At 44.3% G+C, this 24,726-nt stretch overlaps 2 protein-coding genes across 6 annotated transcripts in view; both read right to left on the reverse strand.

The window, feature by feature from the left end:
- LOC119453331 (uncharacterized) overlaps nt 1–1,180 on the reverse strand; it is a 68,760-nt gene extending 67,580 nt beyond the window's left edge. Inside the window, exon 1 of the mRNA XM_049667777.1 lies at nt 898–1,180. The gene's annotated coding sequence lies outside the window, so the exon portion shown is untranslated. The remainder of the gene's footprint in view (nt 1–897) is intronic.
- A 4,861-nt stretch (nt 1,181–6,041) lies between these two features.
- The window catches only part of LOC125945616 (uncharacterized), a 52,441-nt gene continuing 33,756 nt past the window's right edge, over nt 6,042–24,726 (reverse strand). For 4 of the 5 annotated variants that reach the window (XM_049667774.1, XM_049667775.1, XM_049667773.1 and 1 more), the window contains 6 exons: nt 20,600–20,664; nt 19,245–19,341; nt 14,780–14,866; nt 11,826–11,927; nt 7,644–7,733; nt 6,042–6,261 (listed from right to left, as the gene is read on the reverse strand). In XM_049667774.1, the coding sequence (XP_049523731.1) occupies nt 7,660–7,733; nt 11,826–11,927; nt 14,780–14,866; nt 19,245–19,341; nt 20,600–20,664 (425 nt within the window). In that variant the 3' untranslated portion in view covers nt 6,042–6,261; nt 7,644–7,659. The remainder of the gene's footprint in view (nt 6,262–7,643; nt 7,734–11,825; nt 11,928–14,779; nt 14,867–19,244; nt 19,342–20,599; nt 20,665–24,726) is intronic. The other variant, XM_049667776.1, reaches the window with a different exon arrangement.

Raw genomic sequence — 24,726 nt, forward strand, 5'->3', positions numbered from 1 at the left:
GAGTTGTCCGAATTAACCGGTGCGCGGCCAAATACAATTGAACCAACAAGAGTTTGATTTCGTTAAATAACCCATATGGCAGCCGGGGCCAGAGGATAGAGTCCGAATTATCCGACTTTTTGAATCAACGAAGGTCGAATGAACGAAGTTTTTTCTGAATATGATTTTTCCGAATACTCGGTATATTCGAAAAAAAAAAAACCCAGCAGAGATCGGTACCTTGACGCACACAGTCATTACGCAGCACATGAGTCTGTCGGTACAAGGTTAGTACAGGTCGGGAAAATTGAGTGAAGCTACTCTCATATATATGCAATGCGGACAAAGGCTACGGCGACAAAAGTAGCTGCTATAGATAGCATGAAAGCGTGTACGAAGTTCAAACCGAGTGGGAAGGCACGCCGATTGGTGCACCGTGTATGGGCGAGTCTTGTCTACACGATTGCACTTCCCTATGCGCATGCCTGACCAATCTGAGGGGAGGAGTACTGGATTCAACAAACATCAGTCGTAAGCGAGCTAGAGTCGTGTGTTCTCCCTGGTCCACGTCAAAATCTGTGGAACGATGGAACGGTAGGAACAATCCTACCCTCCAAAGATTCTCCAAAGATTATGACATTAGCACAGTGCGAGCTCGAATTAAGTTCAAATTATCGAGGTTCTTGTATAACGCTCCTTGGACAAATAAGCATTTGGTTGTTTGCGCCATCGTCTCTATTCATCGTGGCTGGCCCGTTACTCTTGTTTTTCATGCTCATTATCATGGACCAACCAGCCCAGCACATGTACTTTTATCAATACAGCTGAACATAATCCTCCAGTTTTTTTTAATTGCCTCTCTGAATTATCACCGCGAAACCTTACATCAACCACCAGAAGGAAAAACAATCATGGTACCCAGCCAGCGTTTCCGTTCCCGAATGATGGCCATGTGGATTTCTCAAACTGGAATTCCATGGTGCCCCGGTAGACGCTTGTCTTGTGATACATTGGCCGCGTGGGTAGGTCTGCTGGATGAGGTCGACAGCAGTCGAAGCGGTTGCCGTCGTGCACCTCAGCTACTTTTGTGCTCACTGCAAAGCAAACACAATGCTTAACCCTCTTCCTACCAAATGTAAGCAACAATTGCATCACATCTACCAAGTCATTTCATGAGCAGCTTGTAGAATAAAGTCAAACCTCAATATAACGAAGTTGTACTTGCAGCGATCAACTTCGTTAAATGGCGATATTGGCTAATTTCGGAGGTTTTAAGATGTCAGGACTAAAAACAACTTCACAGATTCCCAGGGCATTCCTGGTGGACAGTATTTCGTCGGTAGGCACTGTTAAACGAATTCCAAGAAGGTTGGGCCATTATCTAGTGGTTTGACGTGCCAGGACGTGCACTGCGGATTACGCCGAAAGGAATGCGTCGGCATGGCTTACGGCATCCGAGAACGCTATGGCTGACCGCGCTTACGTGCAATTCATTCATAAGTGCCTACCGACGAGATACTGTCCTCCAGGAATGGCTCTGGGAATCTGTGAAGTCTTGCAGCGTAAGCTGTTATGGGCTCATTCCAATAGCTGTTCCTGGTCGCGGTGATGCCGCCGCCGTCCCCGGGCGTAACCGCTATCACCGGAAATGCGAAAGTACCCGCTCTCCGCCGAGATCGAGCCCAGGCCCGCTGCGTGGGAGTCGGATACTTTACCACTGAGCCACGCAAGCGCTTGCTATCAGGGAGAAGAAACATTCCTTTTATACGCGCCCTACAGGCGCAGACGACCCGAACCTCCGCCAGTATGGTGGCGCCATCTAGTTAACGTGCCTGCAACCGCCGCGTGCGACGAGATGCGATTCAGACGAGGCACGCAATCAACGCTATCCCGATGTTAGATGTGCGCCACGTATTCTGGGTACCTCTTCGGAACACGTTATGGCGTCTCCTCGCGAGGTGCGAACTTCTGCTAAAGAAGCGAATCGTAGAACTACGTGCGCGGCTACCACCAGGCATCATCGGGCTCATCAGACTGCTGCTCAGAGAGCATTACAAGTCGCAGCTCGCCGTCGACGCCGACGCCGGGCGGACAGTTCAGACCGTTCTCGTCAAAATCGAGGTGAAGACACTTTGTCGCGAAGACATTGTTGTGCGTGGTGCCGAAATTGGAGCTACTCTTGCGCCGCTCAATCAGCTTACGCTGTGACTGTGCTGCGTGTGCCGCGCCGGCCTGTGACTAATTTATACTCCAGCAAATTTCTCAAAATTTCTTTCGGCAGATAGCATAAGCATAAGTCTAACCCTTGAGCTCGATAAGGCGGCCATTACTTCTATAAAAATTAATATAGTTAAGTAATTAAAATAATTACAATTATTTTACGGCACATATTAATGTAGTAATTGTAGCTAGTGAGACTGCAAGGCGTATTCGCTTGGAACGATTTCTGAGGATAAGGCTGCAAAGGCACAAAGCAGCCTTTCAGCTCGCTTATGCAGCTTGATTCACCGCGTCCCCCCCTCCTTTTTAGATTTTAACAAGGTACGTGTTATGATGCGTGGAAAGAAAGAATATTTGAAAGGTTTGTTCGCGCGTTATAAGGTGAGTCAACATGACGATGCCATGTTCGACGTGCTGTAAGAGGTTTTAAATAATGATCTGGGTTTACAGACAAGAGATTATGCTTGAGCGAAAACAAATTTTAGTCTGTATTTTCTTCGTAATTGTAGAGTCTGGATGTTATGCTGCATCATTAGACCAGAGGGAGAGTCACTTGTACGATATTTGGAATAAATGAGCCTGACAGCTTTACGCTGTATCATTTCAAGAGCATCGATGTTAGTTTTTGTATAGGGATCCCAGACAATGATCGCGTTCGAGATTAGGTCGAATTAGGGATGTATATGCCGTTAACCTAGTTAGTACTAGGAGGTGTGCGTTTTAGCTTATGTCTGAGAAAGCAAAGTTTCCTGAATGAAGAGTTACATATGTTAGAGATATGAGTACTCCAGCTGAGGTTGTTGGCTATCGTGATTCCTAGGTACTTGTACTCGCTGACTTCCGCAAGCAGTTCGGAACCTAATTTGTAGAAACACGACAGTTTTTAAAATTTTCTTTCTAGTTATTGACATGTAGACTGTTTTACTGGTATTTAATTCCATGCTCCACTGCCGACACGACGAAAGAATGCTTTGAAGATTAGAGTTTAGTACTAATTGATCTCATTGTACAGTGCACAATCGTCCGCGAATAATCTTATTTGAACAGTGGAATTAATTTCATTTGTAATGTCATTAATGTATATCACTAATAGTAAAGGGCCCAGTGGCTTCGGAAGTTGGCTTCGAGCTAAAGCTTCCTCAGTCATGTCGTTCTTCCTCAGCCGAGCGCTGTACTTATTCGTTGCTACCAGTCTTCTTGCATTCGCACCTTTGTGCGTGTGTCGTAGCGAGTCCTGTACTGTGGCATCTATTCTCGCCTACCGTGTGTGGCGTTCCTGAACTGCCACTGTGGAGGCCAATGGTGATAACCCTGTGGGATACCCGTTGGTTGTATAGATCGCGTATAACCGCACAGTGCATCCTTCGAATTATAACTGAAGCTCATACACTTTGCCGTAGCCTCCTATAGCTCCTAAGCAACATGGAGTGACAATGTAACTAATTAAGCAATCTTAATTCCTTATCGAGTCGAACCTGGGAAAAGAATTGTGCTCTCGCTAAATGCAGCTTGATGCACCGCGTGCCCCCCCCCCCCCCCCTTTTTTAGATTTTAACAAGGTAATTCGCCGAATTAGGCATAACATACCCGTGACTTATCCACTATAGACACTTGCACACAGACGCACGGGCGAACGCCTTGTTGCATTGCACAATATGGTACACGGTTCATCAGTCATTATGGCGCCGGTGTCATTCGTGTGCACTTCCCGGCCTGTGACACTCGTCTTACTGAGCAGCTTAATTTTGTTCTATTCTAATTGCGCTTACAATCTTAAACGTTCACTTTTTTTCTATCGACGGTCAGATTCAGGAATGGTCTTTAGGTCACAATTCGCAAATTACCTTATTCAAGTTTTTGCACGTAACCAGCACAGGCTGGAAAAGAAGCAGAAGGTAACTTATGTTAACCAGTATTAAACAATTCGCAAGTACTAACTGTGTACTCTTTGAGTTTGATGTTTTGTACAGACATCTCTGCACGTATTTTTAAAATTATTTATATTAACGTTTCGCGTATGCAGGATCACATGGGGTTTCTTTTACCCTCGCACAGTTCCACCTGTATATGTCTTTCCTGTATGTATGCAGCTACATTATGCTTTATTGCTCAAAATGTGTAACGTGTTGTACATTGTATAGATTGTTGTATATAGCCCTTAAACTAATATCACTACGAGCGCTTACTCTAATTAGTCATTCACACATTTTGCTATCCTGCGCAGTCGGCCCCTCTTTTAGAAGAGCTACAGTCAATATTTGAAAAAATAACTAGAAAAAAACTCACTGCAGAAGAACATCACCAAGCGCCGAAGAACAAGATATATGCCTGCAACTAAATGTGCTGTGTTTCGGAAAGCGTCACTGACACAGGTTCTTTGCTAGTTAAGTGCTCGTGTGCGTGGTCTGTTGATTTCATCAAACGCTGTCTATTCACCAAAGTACGCAAACCTATGGGCCTGAAGTAACGTTCTGCAATTGAAACAAAACGCCGAAAGGTTCGTTTAAATGATAACATTGGCACCGCACGCACCGCACCTACAGTATACGTCCACCACAACCGCTCCTTGAATTGCGCAGATGTCTAAGCATCCAAACAGGGGACGTATTCTGCGACGATAACTTTCGGCGACTTTGTTGTCGGCGACTGTGTCGCACGCCTCGGCAATATTATCGCCGTTTGAGTGGTTGAGCAACATCGGGTGACGTAATGTCACACCAGCCAATCAGCGCGCGCCTGATGGCCAAGGCGGGACCAATGCGACAGCATCGCCGAAGTGGATCGTCGCAGAATACGTCCCCTGTTTACGTCGCAGAATACGTCGCAGAATACGTCCCAGCGCAGTGGTTCACAGCAAAGTGGTGACCTTTCATTATTACTTCTTTCTGGAGTTTTACGTGACAAAACCAGTTTTGATTATGAGGCACGCCGTAGTGGAGGGCGCCGGATGAATTTTGACCACCTGGGGTTCTTTAACGTGCTCTACAACGCAAGCACACGGGCGTCTTTGCATTTCGCCTCCATCGAAATGCGGCTGCCGCGGCCGGGATTCGATCCCACGATCGCGTGCTCAGCAGCGCGACCTTTCATGATTAGTACATACCTTCATGATTAGTATAGTCGATCAAATATTGGTGTATCATGCTCCAGCCAACGGTTTCGACGAGGGGGGAGGGAGGGGGGGCATGCTATCATCTGGGTAAAAAGGTGTAAGCAGCAGTGCTTGGCCGGACAACAAGTTCCCGTTGAGAAAATGTCGACTCCGGTCCCGAGATATTCCTTGATCGACCACTGTCGATATGATCGGGGTACGAATAGCTTTACAGAACAACGCCTGAAAGCCTTCGTCGCGTCGTGACCCTCACAGCCGAAGCGATTAGCAGCAAATAACAAGGCACACGAGGTGACCGCTTTTTAAGTTTCACGGAATTCTTTTTTCATTTACCTGTGGCAGATAGCATAATTCTTGTCCTTAAGCTCGATTATTCGAATAGACGGACATACCAGCACGTGAAATCGGACCACATATTCAACTAATTGACGTCATCATTGGTACCATCTTGCAATTGCTAACAACTAATTGACGTCATCATTGGCACCTATTGCAATTTGCTAATTGTAACCGGCGAGTTTTTAAGACGTATCCACTTGAAACGAATCTCCAGGATGACACCATTTTCAAGATATTCCCCAAAGTGTGGGACGAAATACATGTGTATTCTAGTTAGTTTTCAGCTTTAGTGCTTAAAACAGCGTTATGTTAGAAAAGTAAGTGCACTAACAGGGAGTTTTTACGGCGTTTTACATGCATTTCAATAGAGAAATCGAACTTTGCTCCCTGCTAAAGGTTTCCTTCAAGATCATGCTCCTAAGTGTTAATTGCGCAAAGCGTTCCAGTGCACACATCGGTTTCTGTATTCCAACAATGTGTGCCAGATGGTTCTTACCGTGTCCATAAAATGTGATTCCGCAAACATATCCGCAAACAGGAATGTACGAGGGCACTGCGTCTTGGTCCACAGCACTAGACTGGCGTAGGCTTTCGAAGTTGGCCGCTAGACCCTGTGAACAGCGGGAGCGTTTTCCAAGCAAGGTTGACAATCGGATCTAGGGATGTGAAAGTAGAAGTTTGACATTGAATCGAATGCGAATGGAATGGTGCTAGAAGCAAATCGAATCGAATGTCGAGTACCTTTCGAACAGTTTGCAGATACTGTACAGCCTTCTTAAAATTCCCATGCTGGTATTCACTACATTTGAAAGTTTGTCATTACACTTCACATTATAACGCAAGCTTTTTTTTTCGAAAATCCCGAAGTCTTCGAAGCACACGCGGCCCTGCAATATTATACGAAGTTCACAATGGCAGCCATGTAATCATACTAACATACGTCGTTACCTCCGTGACCAAACCAGAAATGAATATTATCTGAAGATGCTAAAGCAAATGAAAAAATAAAGCGCGAAAGGTCTGCGTAGATGGTACGATTTTCTATGGAGTTGTGTGGCATTGATGCATATATAGGTTTTTATTAACGAAAGGACGTAGTATGTGCTGGATTTTAGTTCAACAGAATACCTTCTGACACATACCACGACTAATCACAATTTCATTGCGATTGTGGTTCTGATGGAAAATTGCATGGATTTCTCAGCAACGCATGTAGATTGGATGAAATTATTGGTTTACTTCGATTTCATGTTATATTGTGCACAGTGGACGATGTGATCTACGCATGAGAGTACATCTTGAGGGGGAAAACACCGGTCCATAAAAATTGTACATTCACACGTTACTTATGGAAATACATTTGAAAAAGTACAGACACTAGCGTTTCAATAAGAAAGTTTGAATTCGCTAGCTCTTTGCTTCTATCCATGATCACTAACGGGTGCAGAACTACATGAATATTATCGCGAACAGAGCATTAGTAATCGAGAAATTAATGTAAATGCAGGACACGATTAGAGACTCCCCCGGGACATTCAAGTACTCTCCCGATAACGAAGGCACTGCTTTAAATTCTGCCACTAGTACTCAACCACTCAAAAGCATGATTGTATTGCATTATAAGACAAAAGAACTCGCCGAAATTACCCTTGAGAACGGCGTGGGTGATCGAAACGTTTCCTTCTCGCTAGACTCTGCGCTGCCCACACTTTCGTGTTTCAGTAGTTTTGGCGAATCTACCGGTCCGTCTTGGTTCTGTTTCTCGATGGCCACGCCGTTGCATTTCGTTTAAATGGTAACATTGCATCACATCTGTATACTTGCCAAAAGGTACCTAACACCAAGCAGTCGGTGGCAGTCGGTAATGCTAGAACAGTAACGCAATGCTAAAACAGTATGCCTACAGGCAAATAATAGGTCCTAGCAATCGCGAGCGTTTGCAAAAAACGACTACTTGCAAGCCCCTGCTTGCTGGTTCATGCACCCTGCTTACCGACGTTGTCCCTTGTTTATATAAATAAGTGAGCCGCTCTGGCGGCCGCCGCTGCCGCGTGCTGCGGCGCACTGGTGGAGCCGGAGTTCGCTGCACGTGAAATGGCTCGATTGCATCATGCACTTCAGGATGCCGCCAATAGCAGCGTATACTTCTGCGCGCGAATTGATGCGATGAGAAATAAAGCGTTATCAAAACAATGTATTTTGAGATTGTCACCAGTTGTTTTTTGAAGCGCCACATGCTATATTGTCTAAGCTACCGTGTTTATCCGAATATAGGTCGACCTTTTTTTTTGAGCTATCAAAATGAGCTATAAACCTATATGCGCGACCAAATAACCTCGACCTATATTTAAAAGTTATAATTTATTTAGAGTGCTGTGAGGCTAAACATTTTGTTGTGTCTTTTAGAGTACTGAACCTTCTTTGATGCAAAAAAAATAAGAATAAAAATACCATGTCAGTACCCCTTTAAGAGCAAAATTTATTGTATTGATATAAAGCCAGACGTGAAAAATTATCCGTTATATCCAAAAGTGTGCTGCATGCGGATCTGTGGTAACGGGCATGCTCTCATCGGGCAGAGGTATATTTGCAAACCACAACTTACACCAGCTCAGCAACTCTCAAGAAAACAAAACTAAGGAACATATCCTGGAGCATGGTATTTACAAGCCGATTTGACAAGCCAAAGAGGATGTTTCCACAGCTGCCTTTTTGTTCATGCAGCTGCCGCTTAAAGGGGCTCTGAAACACTTTTCGCACATAATAGAAAGACATTGCCGATCTGCAGAGGATGCCCCGGTGAACATGTGAGCAAAATATTACACTGCATGAGATTGTGAGGCGACGTCCTCTAATAGTGAAGCCTATCTACGATTAGGTAAAATTCAATTAAATTATGGAGTTTTACGTGCCAAAACCACGATCTGATTATGAGGCACGCCGTAGTGGAGGACTCCGGAAATTTGGATCACCTGGGGTTCTTTAACGTGCACCTAAATGCACGTACACGGGCGTTTTCGCATTTCGCCCCATCGAAATGCGGCCGCCGTGGCCGGGATTCGATCCCGCGACCTCGTGATCAGCAGCCTAACACCATAGCCTAATATCTACGATTAGTTAGAAAAGTGTTTCAAGGCCCCTTTAATGTTGAGCCTGTCTCCTCAATCTCATACTTGCAGGTCTCTCTTGCATTCTCGCGACTACCACAGCCTTTAATTCTGGACGCCATACGTAAATGGGCATTGTAGATTCAAGCAACCTGTCATTGCAAGTTGACAAAAGCAGAAAGCCAACGTACCAACCACACCAAGACTATACCGTTAGGTCTAATATGTCCCGTGACCAGTCTGCCGACTGTCCAACTGCAGCGCACATTCGCACCAACATTGATAGTGTAGTGAGGCACGCTGCATGAACGTACGCCAAGTAAAGCCTAGCCGTGGCCCTCCAGATTTCAGAACACTTGGCAGGTAGCAAGCAATGGCGAAAAGAGGAGAGAAAAGCCACTACCATCTGCACTGAATCCAATCAAACTCTGCTGTGTGCTGGCTAAGCACAGAACAATGAAGTCTGGTTACGCGATACGTCATCAACATTACTGTGTGTCATGTGGACAGATCTTAAAAGGGTCCCTTCACCAGGTCTGGCCATTCTGAGCCGAGAAGCGCAGTGCATACAAAAAGCTTAAACGATCGTGCCTGCAAAGCATTACACCGCTACGCGCTGCGAAAAGCGCTGAAATTTCGAACCAAATGCCGTTTGCCATTTATGATGAGATCGCCGACAGCCAAACCTACGAGAAGCGCGCCGCGTTTTCCCTGTCACTATGTAAGCCAGCCGCTTCCGACAGATGGCGACTCCGTAACTCCTCAGCCCCAATATGTGACGCAGTAGTTTTTCTTAGCGCACGTTAGCAGTGAGAGATGTCTCTTCGGACATAGTGCTGTCTATGTACATGAAAAGGAGCAAAATCTGAATCTCGACGCAATATGACATCAGAAGGCCAAAAGGGGTGACAGGAACATTTATGATGACATCTTAGTCTATCTTGTAAAGAAATCACAGCTGCAAACATGGAAACGTTAGTTTGGTTTCTGCTGCGAGGAAAATATAGTTAATAGGAGTAACGTGCAGTGCTTAGTTGTTTTTTTTTTCGGAAACGTATGCAGCGTAACTAATCACACAGAAAATTTGTAGCGGTCAAAACTCAACTAATTGTAATACGCCTTTGAAACTCTGACAGTGTTATCTGCGGATCCAGCTGATTAACTAAATGCTTTTGCATGTCATGAACATAAAAATTTATGACAGCACACTCAATTTTTTTCTTGTATTTGCTGGCAATGCTATTTCATGGACGTAGCTATACATGCTATACACGTTTTTAGCTTGTGATTGAGTGACAGGATAGACTGCGATCTCGCCATGAATGTTAAATGTCTTGGTAAAGCACCGTGGCTTATCTGAAGTCGCACTGCGTATAATTCGTGATTAGACAGTTTTCTCAAGTTTGGGTGCATTACCGCTGAACAAAGAAATGACAGGGTTGTTACGCCGATCCGGTTGATGCACTAAATGCTCTCGCATGTCATGAACATAAAAATTATTGACAGCACACTTTTCAATTTCGTGCATTTCTCTTGAGTGATCACGGTGGTCATCCCGAAGAAAGACACACAAACGCTTTTCTTTTGATCGGTGGTCTTGATCGGAGGTATACATCGCGTGGACGGCTACCGCCACATCGCCGTGCATTTTTACTGACCGTGGACCGTCCATTTCATGGAGGCAGCTAAAGATGTTTATAGCTGCGAGTGACTGACATTACTGACTGATCTCGCCATAAATGTTAATGTCCTTGTAAAGCACCGTGGCATATGTGAAATCGCACTGCGTATATAATTCGTGATTAGCCAGTTTTCTAAAACTTTGGTGCAATACCGGTGAACGAAGAAATTACTGGGTTGTTTGCTATGTTACAATTCTGCAATTTAAACAAAACACCGAAAGGTTCGTTTAAATGATAACTTTGGAACTGCACGCACCGCACCTACATTATGCGTCCACAGCAAACCGCTCCTCGAATCGCACCGACTTATCTAAACAGGGGACGTGACGATCCCTTTCGGCGACAGTGTTGTCGTCTCGGCGATAGTATCGCCGTGCGGCGAGCGCTATTTGGGTGGTTGAGCAACATCAGGTGACGTAATGTTCGACCAGCCAATCAGCGCGCGTCTGATGGCCAAGGCGGGGCCAAGGCGATAGCATAGCCGAAGTGGATCGCCGCAGAATACGTCCCCAGCGCAGTGGTTCACAGCAATGTGGTCACCTTTCATAATGAGTATAATGGATCAGTATAATCGATCAAATATGGGTGTATCATGCTCGATCCAACCGTTTCGACGAGGGGGGGGGGGGTGGCATGCTATCCACTGGGTGAAAGGTCTAAGCAGTTCTTTGCCGGACAACGACAAGTTCCTGTTGAGAAAATGTCGACTCCGGTCTCGAGACATTCCTTGATCGACCCCTGTCGATATAATCAGGGTAAAAATAGCTTTACGGCATAACGCCTGGACGATTTCCTCGCGTCGTGACCCTCACTGCCGAAGCGATTACCAGTAAATCACAAGGCACACGGGGTGACCACTTTTGAAGTTCCGGAATTCTTTTATTGCCTGTGGCAGAGATATAGGATCATTCTTGTCCTTAAGCCAGATTATTCGAATAGGCGGACATTGCCAGCACGCGAAATCAGAACACATATTCAACTAATTAACAAAAACTCGCTGATTACTTTAATTACTTCAACACTAATACTTTAGGGCACATATTGCAATTTGCGAATTGTAATCGGCGAGTTTTCAAGACGTATCCACTTGAAAGGAATGTCCAGGATGACACCATTTCCAAGATATTCCCCAAAGTGTGGGACGAAATACATGGGCATTCATGTTAGTTTTCCCCTTTATAGTGCTTAAAATAACGTTGTTAGAAAAGTAAGTGCACCAACAGGGCGTTTTTACGGCGTTTTACATGTATTTCAATAGAGAAATCGAACTTTGCTCCGTTCTTAGGCTTCGCTTTAAGATCTTGCTCCTAAGTGGTAATCGCGTAAAGCGTTCCAGTGCACACATCTCTTTCAGTATTCCAACAATGTGTGCCAGATGGTTCTTACCGTGTCCATAAAGTGTGATTTGTCCGCAAACAATGTACGAAGGCACTGTGTCTTGATCCGCAGCACTGATGGGCGACGGCTTTCCAAGTAGGCTGCTAGACCCTGTGAACAGCGGAAATGTTTTCCAAGCAAGGTTGACAATCAGATCTAGGAATGTGAAAGTAGAAGTTTGACATTGAATCGAATACGAATGGAATGGTGCTAGAAGCAAATCGAATCGGATGTCGAATACCTCTCGAACAGTTTGCAGATATATACTGTACAGCCTTCTTAACATTCTTACAATTTTCCCATCTTGATATTCACTACATTTCAAACTTTGTCATTACACTTCACATTATACCGCAAGCTTGTTTTTTTTTTCGAAGATCCCGAAGTCTTCGAAGCACACGCGGCCATACAATATATGAAGTTCACAATCGCAGCCGTGTAATTCTATTAACATACGTCTTTACCTTCACGACCAAACCAGAAATGCCCATTATCTGTGATGAATAAATAAAAAGCGCGACAGGTCTGCGTAGATGGTGCCGCTGTTCTATGAGTTGTGTGGCAATGATGCATATTCAGGTTTTTATCTACCGAAAGGACGTAGTATGTGCCGGATTTTAGTTCAAAAGAATACCTACCCCGACTAATCCCAATTTCATTGCGATTAATTGTAGTTCTGATGGAAAATTGCAGATTTCTTTGCGATGCCTGGTGTCCCAGTGCCCAATGTCAAATGTAGATTTGATGACAATTATTTGTTTTACTTCGATTTCATGTTACCGTATTTTCTCGCATATAACCCGCACGAAAAAATGAAAAAAGTGCTTAAAAAGGGGGGGGTGCGGGTTATCTGCGAATATTCGCGAAGGGAAGAGGTGGGGGTCGGCTTAACGGCAACGCGCGGCCTGCCGTGCAGAGTCCGCATTGTCCGCATGCCTATCGACATCGACGTGTGTTAAGCCAATAAGAGGCCAACAAGGGTTATTGCCTGATCCACATTCATAGTCTGGTTAGACGCTTTTCGGCTATGGAGGAAGAAAAAATGCTTTTCGGTATGGGTGTTCTGTGCTTTTCGCACGCTTTTCGCACGAGTCAGGTGCCGTTTCTTGTACGCCATAGTTTGCACAGCTGACCAGCCTTAGGCATCATGAATGTGTCTCGGCGGCAGTCTTTCACTGTGAAAGTTGCTTTGTTGAGAAACTGAAGATCATAGGTGCTGCTGAAGAAATCGGCAACAGAGCTGCTGCGAGATGGTTCCGAAGACGATTACATCTTCGAGAGCGGCGACGAAACCTCGGATGGCAGCAGTGAATCGGACGACAGCGCTGACAACGTTGCGGCGGTCGTTTTGAAATAAATTTGTTTTGAAAACGAAATGATGGCTGCGCATAGTTGTAACTTCCTAGTCCTCATTTTTTCGGACAAGCGTGTGGGTTATACGCGAGGTTATTTTTTTCTTTTTCGTGGAGTTAGGGGTGCGGGTTATATGCAAGGGCGGGTTATATGCGCGAAAATACGGTATATTGTGCACAGCGGACGACGTGATCTACGCAATTAGAGCGCAGCGCGACTACATCTCGTGGGGGGGGAAAACACCAGTTCATAAAAATTGTACACTCGCACATCGCTTATGGAAATACATTTTGAAAAGTGCAGACACAACGATTCAATGAGGAGGTTTGAATTCACTGGCTCTTTGCTTCTATCCATGAACAATAACGGGTGTGAAACTACGTCAGCTTTCTGCAGCTCACTCATGGCGATGCGCGCTGCGATATCCAGAGGTGGCATTGCTTTATTTAAAGGAAGTTAAGGAACACTAATGGCAAATATTAAGTCAAGCTAGCTAAAGTGATAGAATAGTGCTCGAGAATCTCTGGCACGTCAATTTTATCGCGAACAGAGCATCAGTTATCGAGCAATTGAGGTAAATGCCGGCACGATTAGAGACTCCGCCGGGACATTCAAGTACTTGCCCGATCTACTCCTCATTAAATTCTGTAACTAGTACTCAACCACTCATAAAAACATGATTGTATTGCATTATAAGACGAAAGAAAGTGCTACTTGTCCAGTTCTATTTCATTTTTAGAATGACGAACTCACAAGCAGTGGCACGAGCGTGCATCTTAACACAGGAAGTGTGCAATCAAGCACCACTAGGCAATCCTTTAGGCACTAGGCACCATGGCACAGCCGTGACTTCAGGGAAGCGCGCTCGTCTCGCACAGTGGAGGACTGGGTTTGATTCCCACCCAAACCGAAATTTACCAAATTTTCTTTTCAAAGCCACCAATTTACTTTCTTTACAGGAATCTCCATAAGAAATTCGACGTGTTTTTACTATTTGCGGCACCGGCCATTCTTCGTCACAAGGTCACTGCAAGGTCACTGTACAAACTTTTCCTAATCGTGTAATAATCCTTTTTTGATCGATTGATTGAATAGTGAACTGCATAGCTTGAGCTGCTTTATGTGGCATCTCTGATGACGTCGAAGCCTACCCTTCATCGACTCAAAGAGAGCCGGCACAGCATACTCCTTCAAGCGCCTAGGGTAGTTGGGTTTAGTGAGCCCGCAAGATTCCATGAAGCCCAAATATAAGAAAATCAAAAGAAGCCATTGAGAGAGCTGTGTGCTTTATATATAGTACCTATGAGCCGACATTATAGTTACAGGTTTTATGTGTTTTTCTTTATGATTACACAGAACTAAGGTGCCCTCACTGGCAGTACTTTGTCGGTTTCATGGATGCCGATTGCGGAGACGGCTTTCTGGTAAACTTGCCAAAAGGTAGCAAATACTAAGCAGTCGGTGGCAGTCGGTAATGCTAGTAATGATAGAACAGTAACGCAATGCTAAAACACTATGCCTACAGGGCAAGAGAATGTTGCTTTCAATGGCGAGCGTTTGCGCAAGACTACTTGTAAGCCCCTGCTGGACGGTCCATGCAGCCTGCTTACCGACGTTGTCCCTCATTTGTGAGTGAGCCGGGTTGGCGGCCGCCGCTGCCGCTTGCTTCTGCGGAGCTATGGTGGAGCCGGAGGTTGCTGCACGTGAAATGGCTCGATTGCATCATGCACTTCCGAATGCCGCGAATGGCAGCGCATCTTCTGCGTGCGAATTGATGCGATGAGAAATAAAGCGTTATCGAAACAATTTATTTTGCGATTGTCACCTGTTTTTGAAACGCTATATGCTAAATTGTCTGGTTACGCGATACGTCATCAACATTATTGTGTGTCATGTGGACAGATCATTAAAGGGTCCCTTCACCAGGTCTGGCCATGTTGAGCCGAGAAGCGCAGTGCATACAAAAAGCACTAACGATCGTGCCTGCAAAGCATTACACCGCTACGTACGCCGCGAAAAGCGCTGAAATTTCAAACCAAATGCCGTTTGCCATTTATGGTGAGATCGCCGACAGCCAAGCCTATGAGGAGCGCGCCGCGTTATCCTCGTAGCGAGGCGCTTCAGGCAGATGGCGACTCCGTAACTCCTCACCCCCAATATGTGACGCAGTAGGTTTTTCTGGTGCACGTTAGCAGTGAGAGAGAGAGAGGTCTTTCCGGACATAGTGCTGTCTATGTCCATGAAAATGAGCAAAATCTGAATCTGGACGCAATATGACATCAGTAGGCCAAAAGGGGTGACAGGAGCATTTATGATGAGATCGCAGTCTATCTTGCAAAGAAATCGCAGCTGCAAACATGGAAACGTTAGCTTGGTTTCTGCTGCGAGAAGAATATAGTTAATAGGAGTAGCCTGCAGTGCTTAGTTTTCTCGAGAACGTAGTAAGACAGTGTTATTTTATTGATGCAGCTTAACTCATCACACACAAAATTTGCAGCGGTCTAAACTCTAATAATTGTAATACACCTTAGAAACTCAGACACTTATCTGCCGATCCAGCTGGTGCACTAAATGCTTTCGCATGTCACGAACATAAAAATTAATGACAGCACACTTTCCATTTCGTGCATTTTTGCTGGCAATGCTATTTAATGGACGTAGCTATACCTGTTTATATATGTTGCGATTGACTGACATGTAGGATAGACTGATCTCGCCATCAATGTTAAATGTCGTTGTAAAGCACAGTTTTCTAAAATTTCGGTGAAATAGCGGTGAACAAAGAAATGACAGGGTTGTTCGCTATCTTACGCTCGCAGCACCTCTACTCCATCGATCGTGCGCGCACCCTACACGCCATGCAACGGTGCGGTCCGTGATAGGCCTCCGGCAACGCTCACGCTGGTGCCATCGACGCTCCATTCGTTAGGTTAGGTTAGGTTAGTTCCCGTAGTGGAACACGCCACCGAAACTGCGACATCCAAAACCGCCCAGCGAATTCCTACAAACACGAGATGGGCTTTTTTAAGATTACGTGCTGATCAATCATAAAATCTGTTTCATGCTCAGGGTGTTAGAGATGTACACGTTACAAAGCAAAACCGCCGTGGCGTACACAACTTCGGAGCGAATAACCTTACGACTGTCAAAAAAATTTCGTCTTTTATCGACTTCAAACTAAATTATTTGAACGAAATAACGTTGCTATGCTTACACCTGCGATTAGCTTGCAGTCTGTAGTCTGCAGTCTGTAGTTCGTGTAAAACAGCGTGAATAACCAAAGCCGCGCGCGGCGCATAATTTCTGCTTAGGCAGCTTTCTTAGACACTGTTTACTGTATCGGTGAACGAAGAAATGACTATCACCCTTCGTGTTGATGAAGTTGAGTACGATTTCGACATCCAATAGCAACCAGTGAACTTCCGTTCCTGAGAGTGGGTGCTGAGTTTACCAGGAGTTCTATTTATAGCTGCTGAAAATTTTTCAAAATTGGCTGTGGCAGATAGCGCAATAGATAAATAATTAACATAATTAAACGAATTACTTTACGGCGCATATTCTAATGTACTTATTGTAGCTAGTGAGTCCGCAAGGCACATCCACTTGGAACGTATTCTGAGGATGGCACAGATTTCGAGATAAGGGCCGTCGAACTTGCAGTAAAATAATTTTTGTAATTATAGTAATTATTCAATTAAGCTTTAGATGTATTGTAGAAGTAATGGCAATTTAAAACAATTGGTGCAGCTGAAGAAAAACATCGAATATGTAGCCGCAACATACGCTATAATCTCAGCTTATCATAGCTGTGCACAATAGACAGGAAATCACGTAGGCGTACGGCGCCACTTCAAAATATCAGTACCATTTATCGTCAAGGAAAACTTCGGAGGCCTCTTTCGGTTCTCTCTCAACCAAGCCAAACTTCTTTTTACGAATATCTGCAAGACGCCCTGCTACATTCAGCGTCGTAATTGGCAAATGTCGCCTCTTATTTTTTTATAGATAATTACCTGTATTACCTGTATAATTACCTGTCAAGTCAGAAGTTATTTCGTGTCTCAACACACTTTCCTATCGTAAAAACAAACCTTATTTTCTGTATTTAAACATAGCAGCTGTCACAAGTTTTACGCTGTTGTTTCCGGAGTCACGAGTTTTGCTATAGCGAGCACCGAGTGACAGATTAATTTTATAAGGGAAGCAGCGGTATCGTGGAATCTTCACAAGTGCAAAAAAAGAGAAAGAAAATGACAGCTAATGGCTAGAAAGTGCCACTTGTGACGTTCTGTAGTCATAGCAAATGAGAGTATATCGTATAGCGGAATTTCTGGCCTATTGTCATTTTCAGAGTCTGTTTCAAGTGGATACGTGGCGAATTGTTTTCTACGCTATATATAGCCCTTAAACTAATATTTCACTATCAGCTTTTACTCTAATTCGTCATTTACACAGTTCGCTATCCTGCGCAATTGGTCCCTCTTTTTGAGCAATTCATCGCAAGCATTTCAATTGTCCTATCTGCCACAGACAATATTTAAAAAAAAACTATGAAAAACGCTTAGTGTAGAACAAGATCACCAAGTGATGAAGAATAAGCTAAATCTGCAACTATTCTGTTATGTTACGGAAGGCTTATTGGCACAGGTTCATTGCTAGTTAAGTGCTCGTGTTAGTCGTCTGCTGCTTTCATCAAACGATCTCTATTCACCTAACTACGCCAACCTATGGGCCTGAAGCCATGCTATTTAAACAAAACGCCGAAATGTTCGTTATAATTCAAATATTGGCACCGCACACATCGTACCAGCTGTTTGGCTGGTTGAGCAAGGTCGGAATGACGTAATGCTCAACCAGCCAGTCAGCGCGCGCCGGATGGCCAAGGCGTGGCCAAGGCGATGATGGTATCGCCGAAGTGGATCGTCGCGCAATACGTCCACAGCGCAGTGGTCCACAGGAAAGTGGAGACCTCTCATTACTATAGTCGATCAAATAAGGGTGCATCAGAGTGGAGCCAACTGTGTCGATGAGGGGGGGCATGCTATCATCTTGGTAACAGGTCTAACCAGTTTGTGGCCGGACAAGAACAAATTCATCTTGAGAAAATGTCGGCTCCCGAGACATTCCTCGATTGACCACTGTCGATTTAATCAGGTTAAGTATAGATTTACGTCAATAGCAACGCCTGAAAGACTTGTCGTGAGCCTCCGACTGCCAAGGCGTTTACCACCTAATAGCAAGGCATACGGGGAGATAATTTAAGCTTTGCGTATTTTTTTAATCGCCTGTTCTTAAGGTGGATTATTCGAATAGGCCGGACATTACTAATTCCTCATTAAATACTTTAAGCACACATATGACAATTTCCGAGTTAAGACGTATCCGCTTGAAAGGAATCTCCGGGATGACACCAGTTTCTAGATATTTCCAATGTGTGGAACGAAATACATCGGTGTTCTAGTTTTGTGCTTCAGGGCTTAAAAGAACGTTTTGTTATAAAAGTGACTGGAACAACAGTGCATACTTCCGGCGTTTTACCTGTATTTCAATAGAGAAATCTGATTTTCTCCGAGCGAAAGCTTCCTTTTAAGAGGAAGCTCTTAAGTGGTGATTGCGCAAAGCGTTCCAGGTCACACACCATTGCGTGTATTTCAACGATGAGTGCCAGACGGTTCTAACCTCCACCAAATGCGATCGTTGAATCCACGAAGGCGCTGTGTCTTGGCCCACAGCAGTCGGCTGGGAAGGCTCTCCGAGTAGGCTGCTAGATCCTGTCAAGAGCGGAATGGGGCCTCCGGATTAATTTTGACCCCCGGGGGTTCTTTAACGTGCACTACAACACAAGCACACGGGCGTTTAGGCATTTCGACTCCACCGAAATGCGGCTGCCGCGCCCGGGATACGTGAAAGAACGATACGTGTTTTGCAATCGCCTAATTGCCTCCGGTAATTGCTGGAGTTTTATGTCATATTCACAAGGAGCAAATTTGGCAGTTTAGCGCACCATCGTATATTAGATTGCAAGACGAATACAACAGATGAACCGGAAGAAACAGGAAAGATATGATGACGTACAGCGGGGGCAGCAGCGACGAATGCCTCCCTGACGAGCTCGTAACGGCGTCGCACGCGACTGATTGCAACATCGCATGTCCACTGGCATTTGCAGAGCCTGCAACAAAACGCCAGCATCGAGATGAGCGGCATGTTCACAACATTTAGCCGGGCTTCGCGCCAGGAGCACTAGATTGAGATTTGGTTAGTTGGTATAGCATCGTGTAGGTAACTGAGCTAACCAGAACATAAGGGAGCCCAGGAACACAGTCTGAAAAAACAGTTACACAAGCAAGGATACTGCTCCTAATGCATAGCAGTAGATATCACGCCGTAAGCGATCGCAATGTGCCATTTTAATATGCCACACGATTCAGACGCATATTGTACGTGCACGGAGACTATTTAATAAAAGACCAAATTTCTGAAACATCAAAGGAGTAATTTAAAGATGCAGCTTTTCATATTACACACCGAATTCTGTGCAACCAATAGAATTATTTTCCATTCCAGCTTATATAAAACGTTGAATTTTCTGCATTACAATTCCTAGAAAACTAAGGACTGACGGTCATCCAATTCACTATATATATATAATATTGTCCTCGCTACCAAATAAACTTTTCTGTGTGTGCATCGGCGATTCATTGACAGGATAGACTACGATATCAAATGTTTCTGTGACCCCTTTTAACCAACTGGTGTCACATTGCGTCCAGTTTCGGATTTTGCTCCTTTTCATGTACATAGACAGCACTATGTACAGAAAGACTTCTCTCACTACTTCCGTGCGCTAAAAAAAATACTGCGTCACACATATGCAAGGAAAATGCAGGTATACATGTAATTGAACGTGAGCTTAAGTATGATTTAGGTCACGAAATTTTTTACATGGCGGGCGTCGCAGATCGGAACCTATTTGCAGCCGAGGCACAACGCATTACTCATGCCACAAAGACGACTTAGTACGTCGCATTCTGGAAGCATAAAAGCGCACCGGTAATTTGTGATTTGACGTCCAGATGATGCTGTAATACGCAAGTAGTTATTGCGAGGTAAGCGTTTTAACTCAAAAGCAACTGTACTACGACACGTGCAGGGAAATACGTCTATGAACACTGTGCATGAATATAGCTTCCGTTGTTATATTGTAACAACACTGGGAACAAGGCGGAAGAAGGGTACGGGCTGGTGTCGGAAGACAACGACGTTAGGGACTTGCCTGCGCAGCATGTCTTTTGTATGTCAGCTGCAAATAGATTTCACTCTTACTTTAATCCTTGTGTCACAGTATCAAGCGAAACATATACTCGTTTATGTAATTTGAGGTCAATATTGTTGAACAGAGCAATCGCTGGATTTGGTTAGTTCCTTACCTTCTCCGATGACGAAGTGGAATACAAAACTGACACTTCGACATCCAGAACCGCACAGGGAATTCCTGCAAGGACGAGACATTTCGTGCCGATTACCATAACGTGTGCTCCAAACTAACTTTTTTAGGATAGCGTTTCTGTGTTCCACGTGTAACTGAATAGGCGGAATTATTTCTTTTCTTATTTTTTTATTTACAGAATGATGCAGGCCCGGAATAAGGCCCAAACAGGATGGGCAAAACTACATAAAAATATATCCAAGCAATGCGTACAAATATTAGTATATAACAAGATCATATACACAGCAACAAAGAGGATTAATAATTGTAAAAGCAGAAAAATGAAAAAGAAAAAGGCACGAACCGTACAAATATTAGCAAATAGCAACATCAAGTGCAGGGCAATGATACGTATCAACACAACGATATATAAAGTTGTTTACGGCCCTTGTAACACAACTAAATTGCCAAAAGCGTGTCACACACGCAGATACACACACACAAAAAAGAAACATTTTGCGAGGCCGTTACTGCAGCTGACGAGACACACGATAACCGAACCCAAGAAAACATAGGTGTAGATATAAACTCGCAGCACATTAATGCCAGTGATCTCAAAGACATATGTTCCGAAAAATCAGCATAACTGTGAAAAAGGTAGGTTGTTGCAATCTGTTAAGGTGCGTGGAAAGAAAGAATATTTGAAAAGGTTAGTTCGCGCGTTATAAGGTGACGTCAGCATGACGATGTCGGGTTCGACGTGCTGTAAGAGGTTTTAAATAATGATCTGGGTTTACAGACAAGAGATTATTCTTGAGCGATAACAGAAATTTTAGTCTTTTTATTTTTCTTCGTAATTGTAGAGTCTGGATGTTATGCTGCATAATCAGAACAGAGGGAGAGTCACTTGTACGATATTTAGAATAAATGAACCTGACAGCTTTACGCTGTATCATTTCAAGAGCATCGATGTTAGTTTTTGTATAGGGATCCCAGACAATGATCGCGTACTCCGAGTTTAGGTCGAACTAGGGATGTATAAGCCGTTAACCTAGTACTAGGAGGTGTGTGTTTTATATGTCTGAGACAGCAAAGTTTCCTGAATGAAGAGTTGCATCTGTTAGAGATACGAGTACTCCAGATGAGGTTGTTGGCTATTGCGATTCCTAGGTACTTGTACTCGCTGACTTTCGCAAGCAGTTCTTAACCCAGTTTGTAGAAAAACGACAATTCTTTTTAAAATTTTTTTCTAGTTGTTGACATGTAGACTGTTTTACTGGTATTTCATTCCATGCTCCACTGCCGGCACCACCAAAGAATGCTTTGGAGATTAGAGTTTAGTACTAATTGATCTTCATGACAGTTAATCTCATTGTACAGTACACAATCGTCCGCGAATAGTCTAACTTGAACAGGGGAATTATTTCATTTGTAATGTCATAAATGCATATCAAGTATAGTGAAGGGCCCAGTGGCTTTGGAAGTTGGCTTCGAGCTAAAGCTTCCACAGCCATGTCATGTTCTTCCTCAGCCGAGCGCTGTACTTTATTCGTTGCTACCAGTCTTCTTGCATTCGCACCTTTGTGCTTGTGTCGTAGTGCATCCTGTACTGTGGCATCTATTCTCGCCTACCGTGTGCGGCGTTCCTGAACTGCCACTGTGGAGGCCAATGGTGATAACCCTGTGGGATACCCGTTGGTTATAGATCGCATATAACCACACAGTGCATCCTTCGAATTATAACTGAAGCGCATACATTTTGCCATAGCCTCCTATAGCTCCTAAGCAACGTGGAGTGACAATGTCGCTAATTAAGCAATCTTAATTCCTTATCGAGTCGAACCTGGGAAAAGAATTGTGCTCTGGCTAAATGCAGCTTGATGCACCGCAGTCTCCTAAATTTTAACAAGGTAATTCGCCGAATTCGTCTAACATATTCGTGACTTATCCACTATAGACACTTGCACACAGACGCACGGGCGAACGCCTTGTTACATTGCACAATATGGTACACGGTTCATCATTCATTATGGCGCCGGTGTCATTCATGTGCATTTCCCGGCCTGTGACAATCGTCTTACTGAGCAGCTTAATTTTGTTCTATTCTAATTGCGCTTACAATCTTAAACGTTCACTTTTTTTCTATCGACGGTCAGATTCAGGAATTGTCTTTAGGTCACCATTCGCAAATTACCTTATTCAAGTTTTTGCAAGTAACCAGCACAGGCTGGAAAAGAAGCAGAAGGTAACTTATGTTAACCAGTATTAAACGATTCGCAAGTACTAACTGTGTACTCTTTGAGTTTGATGTTTTGTACAGACATCTCTGCACGTATTTTTAAAATTATTTATATTAACGTTTCGCGTATGCAGGATCACATGGGGTTTCTTTTACCCTCGCACAGTTCCACCTGTATATGTATTTCTTGTATGTATGCAGCTACATTATTTATGCTTTATTGCTCAAAATGTGTAACGTGTTGTACATTGTATAGATTGTTGTATATAGCCCTTAAACTAATATCACTACGAGCGCTTACTCTAATTAGTCATTCACACATTTTGCTATCCTGCGCAGTCGGCCCCTCTTTTAGAAGAATTCACCACAAGCATATCAATTGAACTATCTGCTACAGTCAATATTTGAAAAAATAACTAGAAAAAAACTCACTGCAGAAGAACATCACCAAGCGCCGAAGAACAAGATATATGCCTGCAACTAAATGTGCTGTGTTTCGGAAAGCGTACTGACACAGGTTCTTTGCTAGTTAAGTGCTCGTGTGCGTCGTCTGCTGATTTCATCAAACGGTGTCCATTCACCAAAGTACGGAAACCTATGGCCCTGAAATAACGTTCTGCAATTTAAACAAAATGCCGAAAGGTTCGTTTAAATGATAACATTGGATCTACACGCACCGCACCTACAGTATACGCCCACCACAACCGCTCCTCGAATCGCGCAGATGTTTAAGTATCCAAACAGGGGACGTACTCTGCGACGATCACTTTCGGCGACTTTGTTGTCGGCGACTGTGTCGCACGCCTCGGCGATAGTATCGCCGTTAGGCGAGCGCTGTTTGGATGGTTGAGCAACATCGGGTGACGTAATGTTACACCAGCCAATCAGCGCGCGCCTGATGGCCAAGGTGGGATTAAGGCGACAGCATCGCCGAAGTGGATCTCTCGTAGAATACGTCCCCAGCGCTGTGGTTCACAGCAAAGTGGTGACCTTTCATTATTACTTATTTCTGGAGTTTTTGAGTGCCAAATCCAGCTTTGATTATGAGGCAAGCCTTAGTGGAGGGCTCCGGATGAGTTTTGACCACCTGGGGTTCTTTAACGTGCTCTACAACGCAAGCACAGGGGCGTTTTTGCATTTCGCCTCCATCGAAATGCGGCCGCCGCGACCGGGATTCGATCCCGCGATCTCGTACTCAGCAGCGCGACCTTTCATGATTAGTATGTACCTTCCATGATTAGTATAGTCGATCAAATATGGGTCTATCATGCTCCAGCCAACGGTTTCGACGAGGGGGGGGGGGGGGGGCATGCTATCTGGGTAAAAATGTCTAAGCCGCAGTTCTTGGCCGGACAAGTTCCTGTTGCGAAAATGTCGACTCCGGTCCCGAGACATTCCTTGATCGACCACTGCCGATATCATCAGGGTAAGAATAGCTTTACGGCACAACGCCTGAAAAACTTCGTCGCGTCGTGACCCTCACTTTCAAGGTGATTACCAGCAAATAAGGCACACGAGGTGACCCCTTTTTATGTTTCACTGATTTTTTTTAATTACCTGTGGCAGATAGCGTAATTCTTGTCCTTAGGCTCGATTATTCGAATAGGCGGACATTGCCAGCACGTGAAATCGGAACACATATTCGACTCATTGACGTCATCATTGGCACCTATTGCAATTTGCTAATTGTAACCGGCGAGTTTTTAAGAGGTATCCACTTGAACGGAATCTCCAGGATGACACCATTTTCAATATATACCCCAAAGTGTGGGACGAAATACATGGACATTATAGTTAGTTTTCAGCTTTAGTGCTTAAAATAACGTTAGAAAAGTACGTGCACCAACAGGGTGTTTTACGGCAGTTTTACATGTATTTCAATAGAGTAA

Source organism: Dermacentor silvarum, chromosome 5 (assembly GCF_013339745.2).
Source record: "Dermacentor silvarum isolate Dsil-2018 chromosome 5, BIME_Dsil_1.4, whole genome shotgun sequence".
Classification (NCBI taxonomy): Eukaryota; Metazoa; Arthropoda; class Arachnida; order Ixodida; family Ixodidae; genus Dermacentor; species Dermacentor silvarum.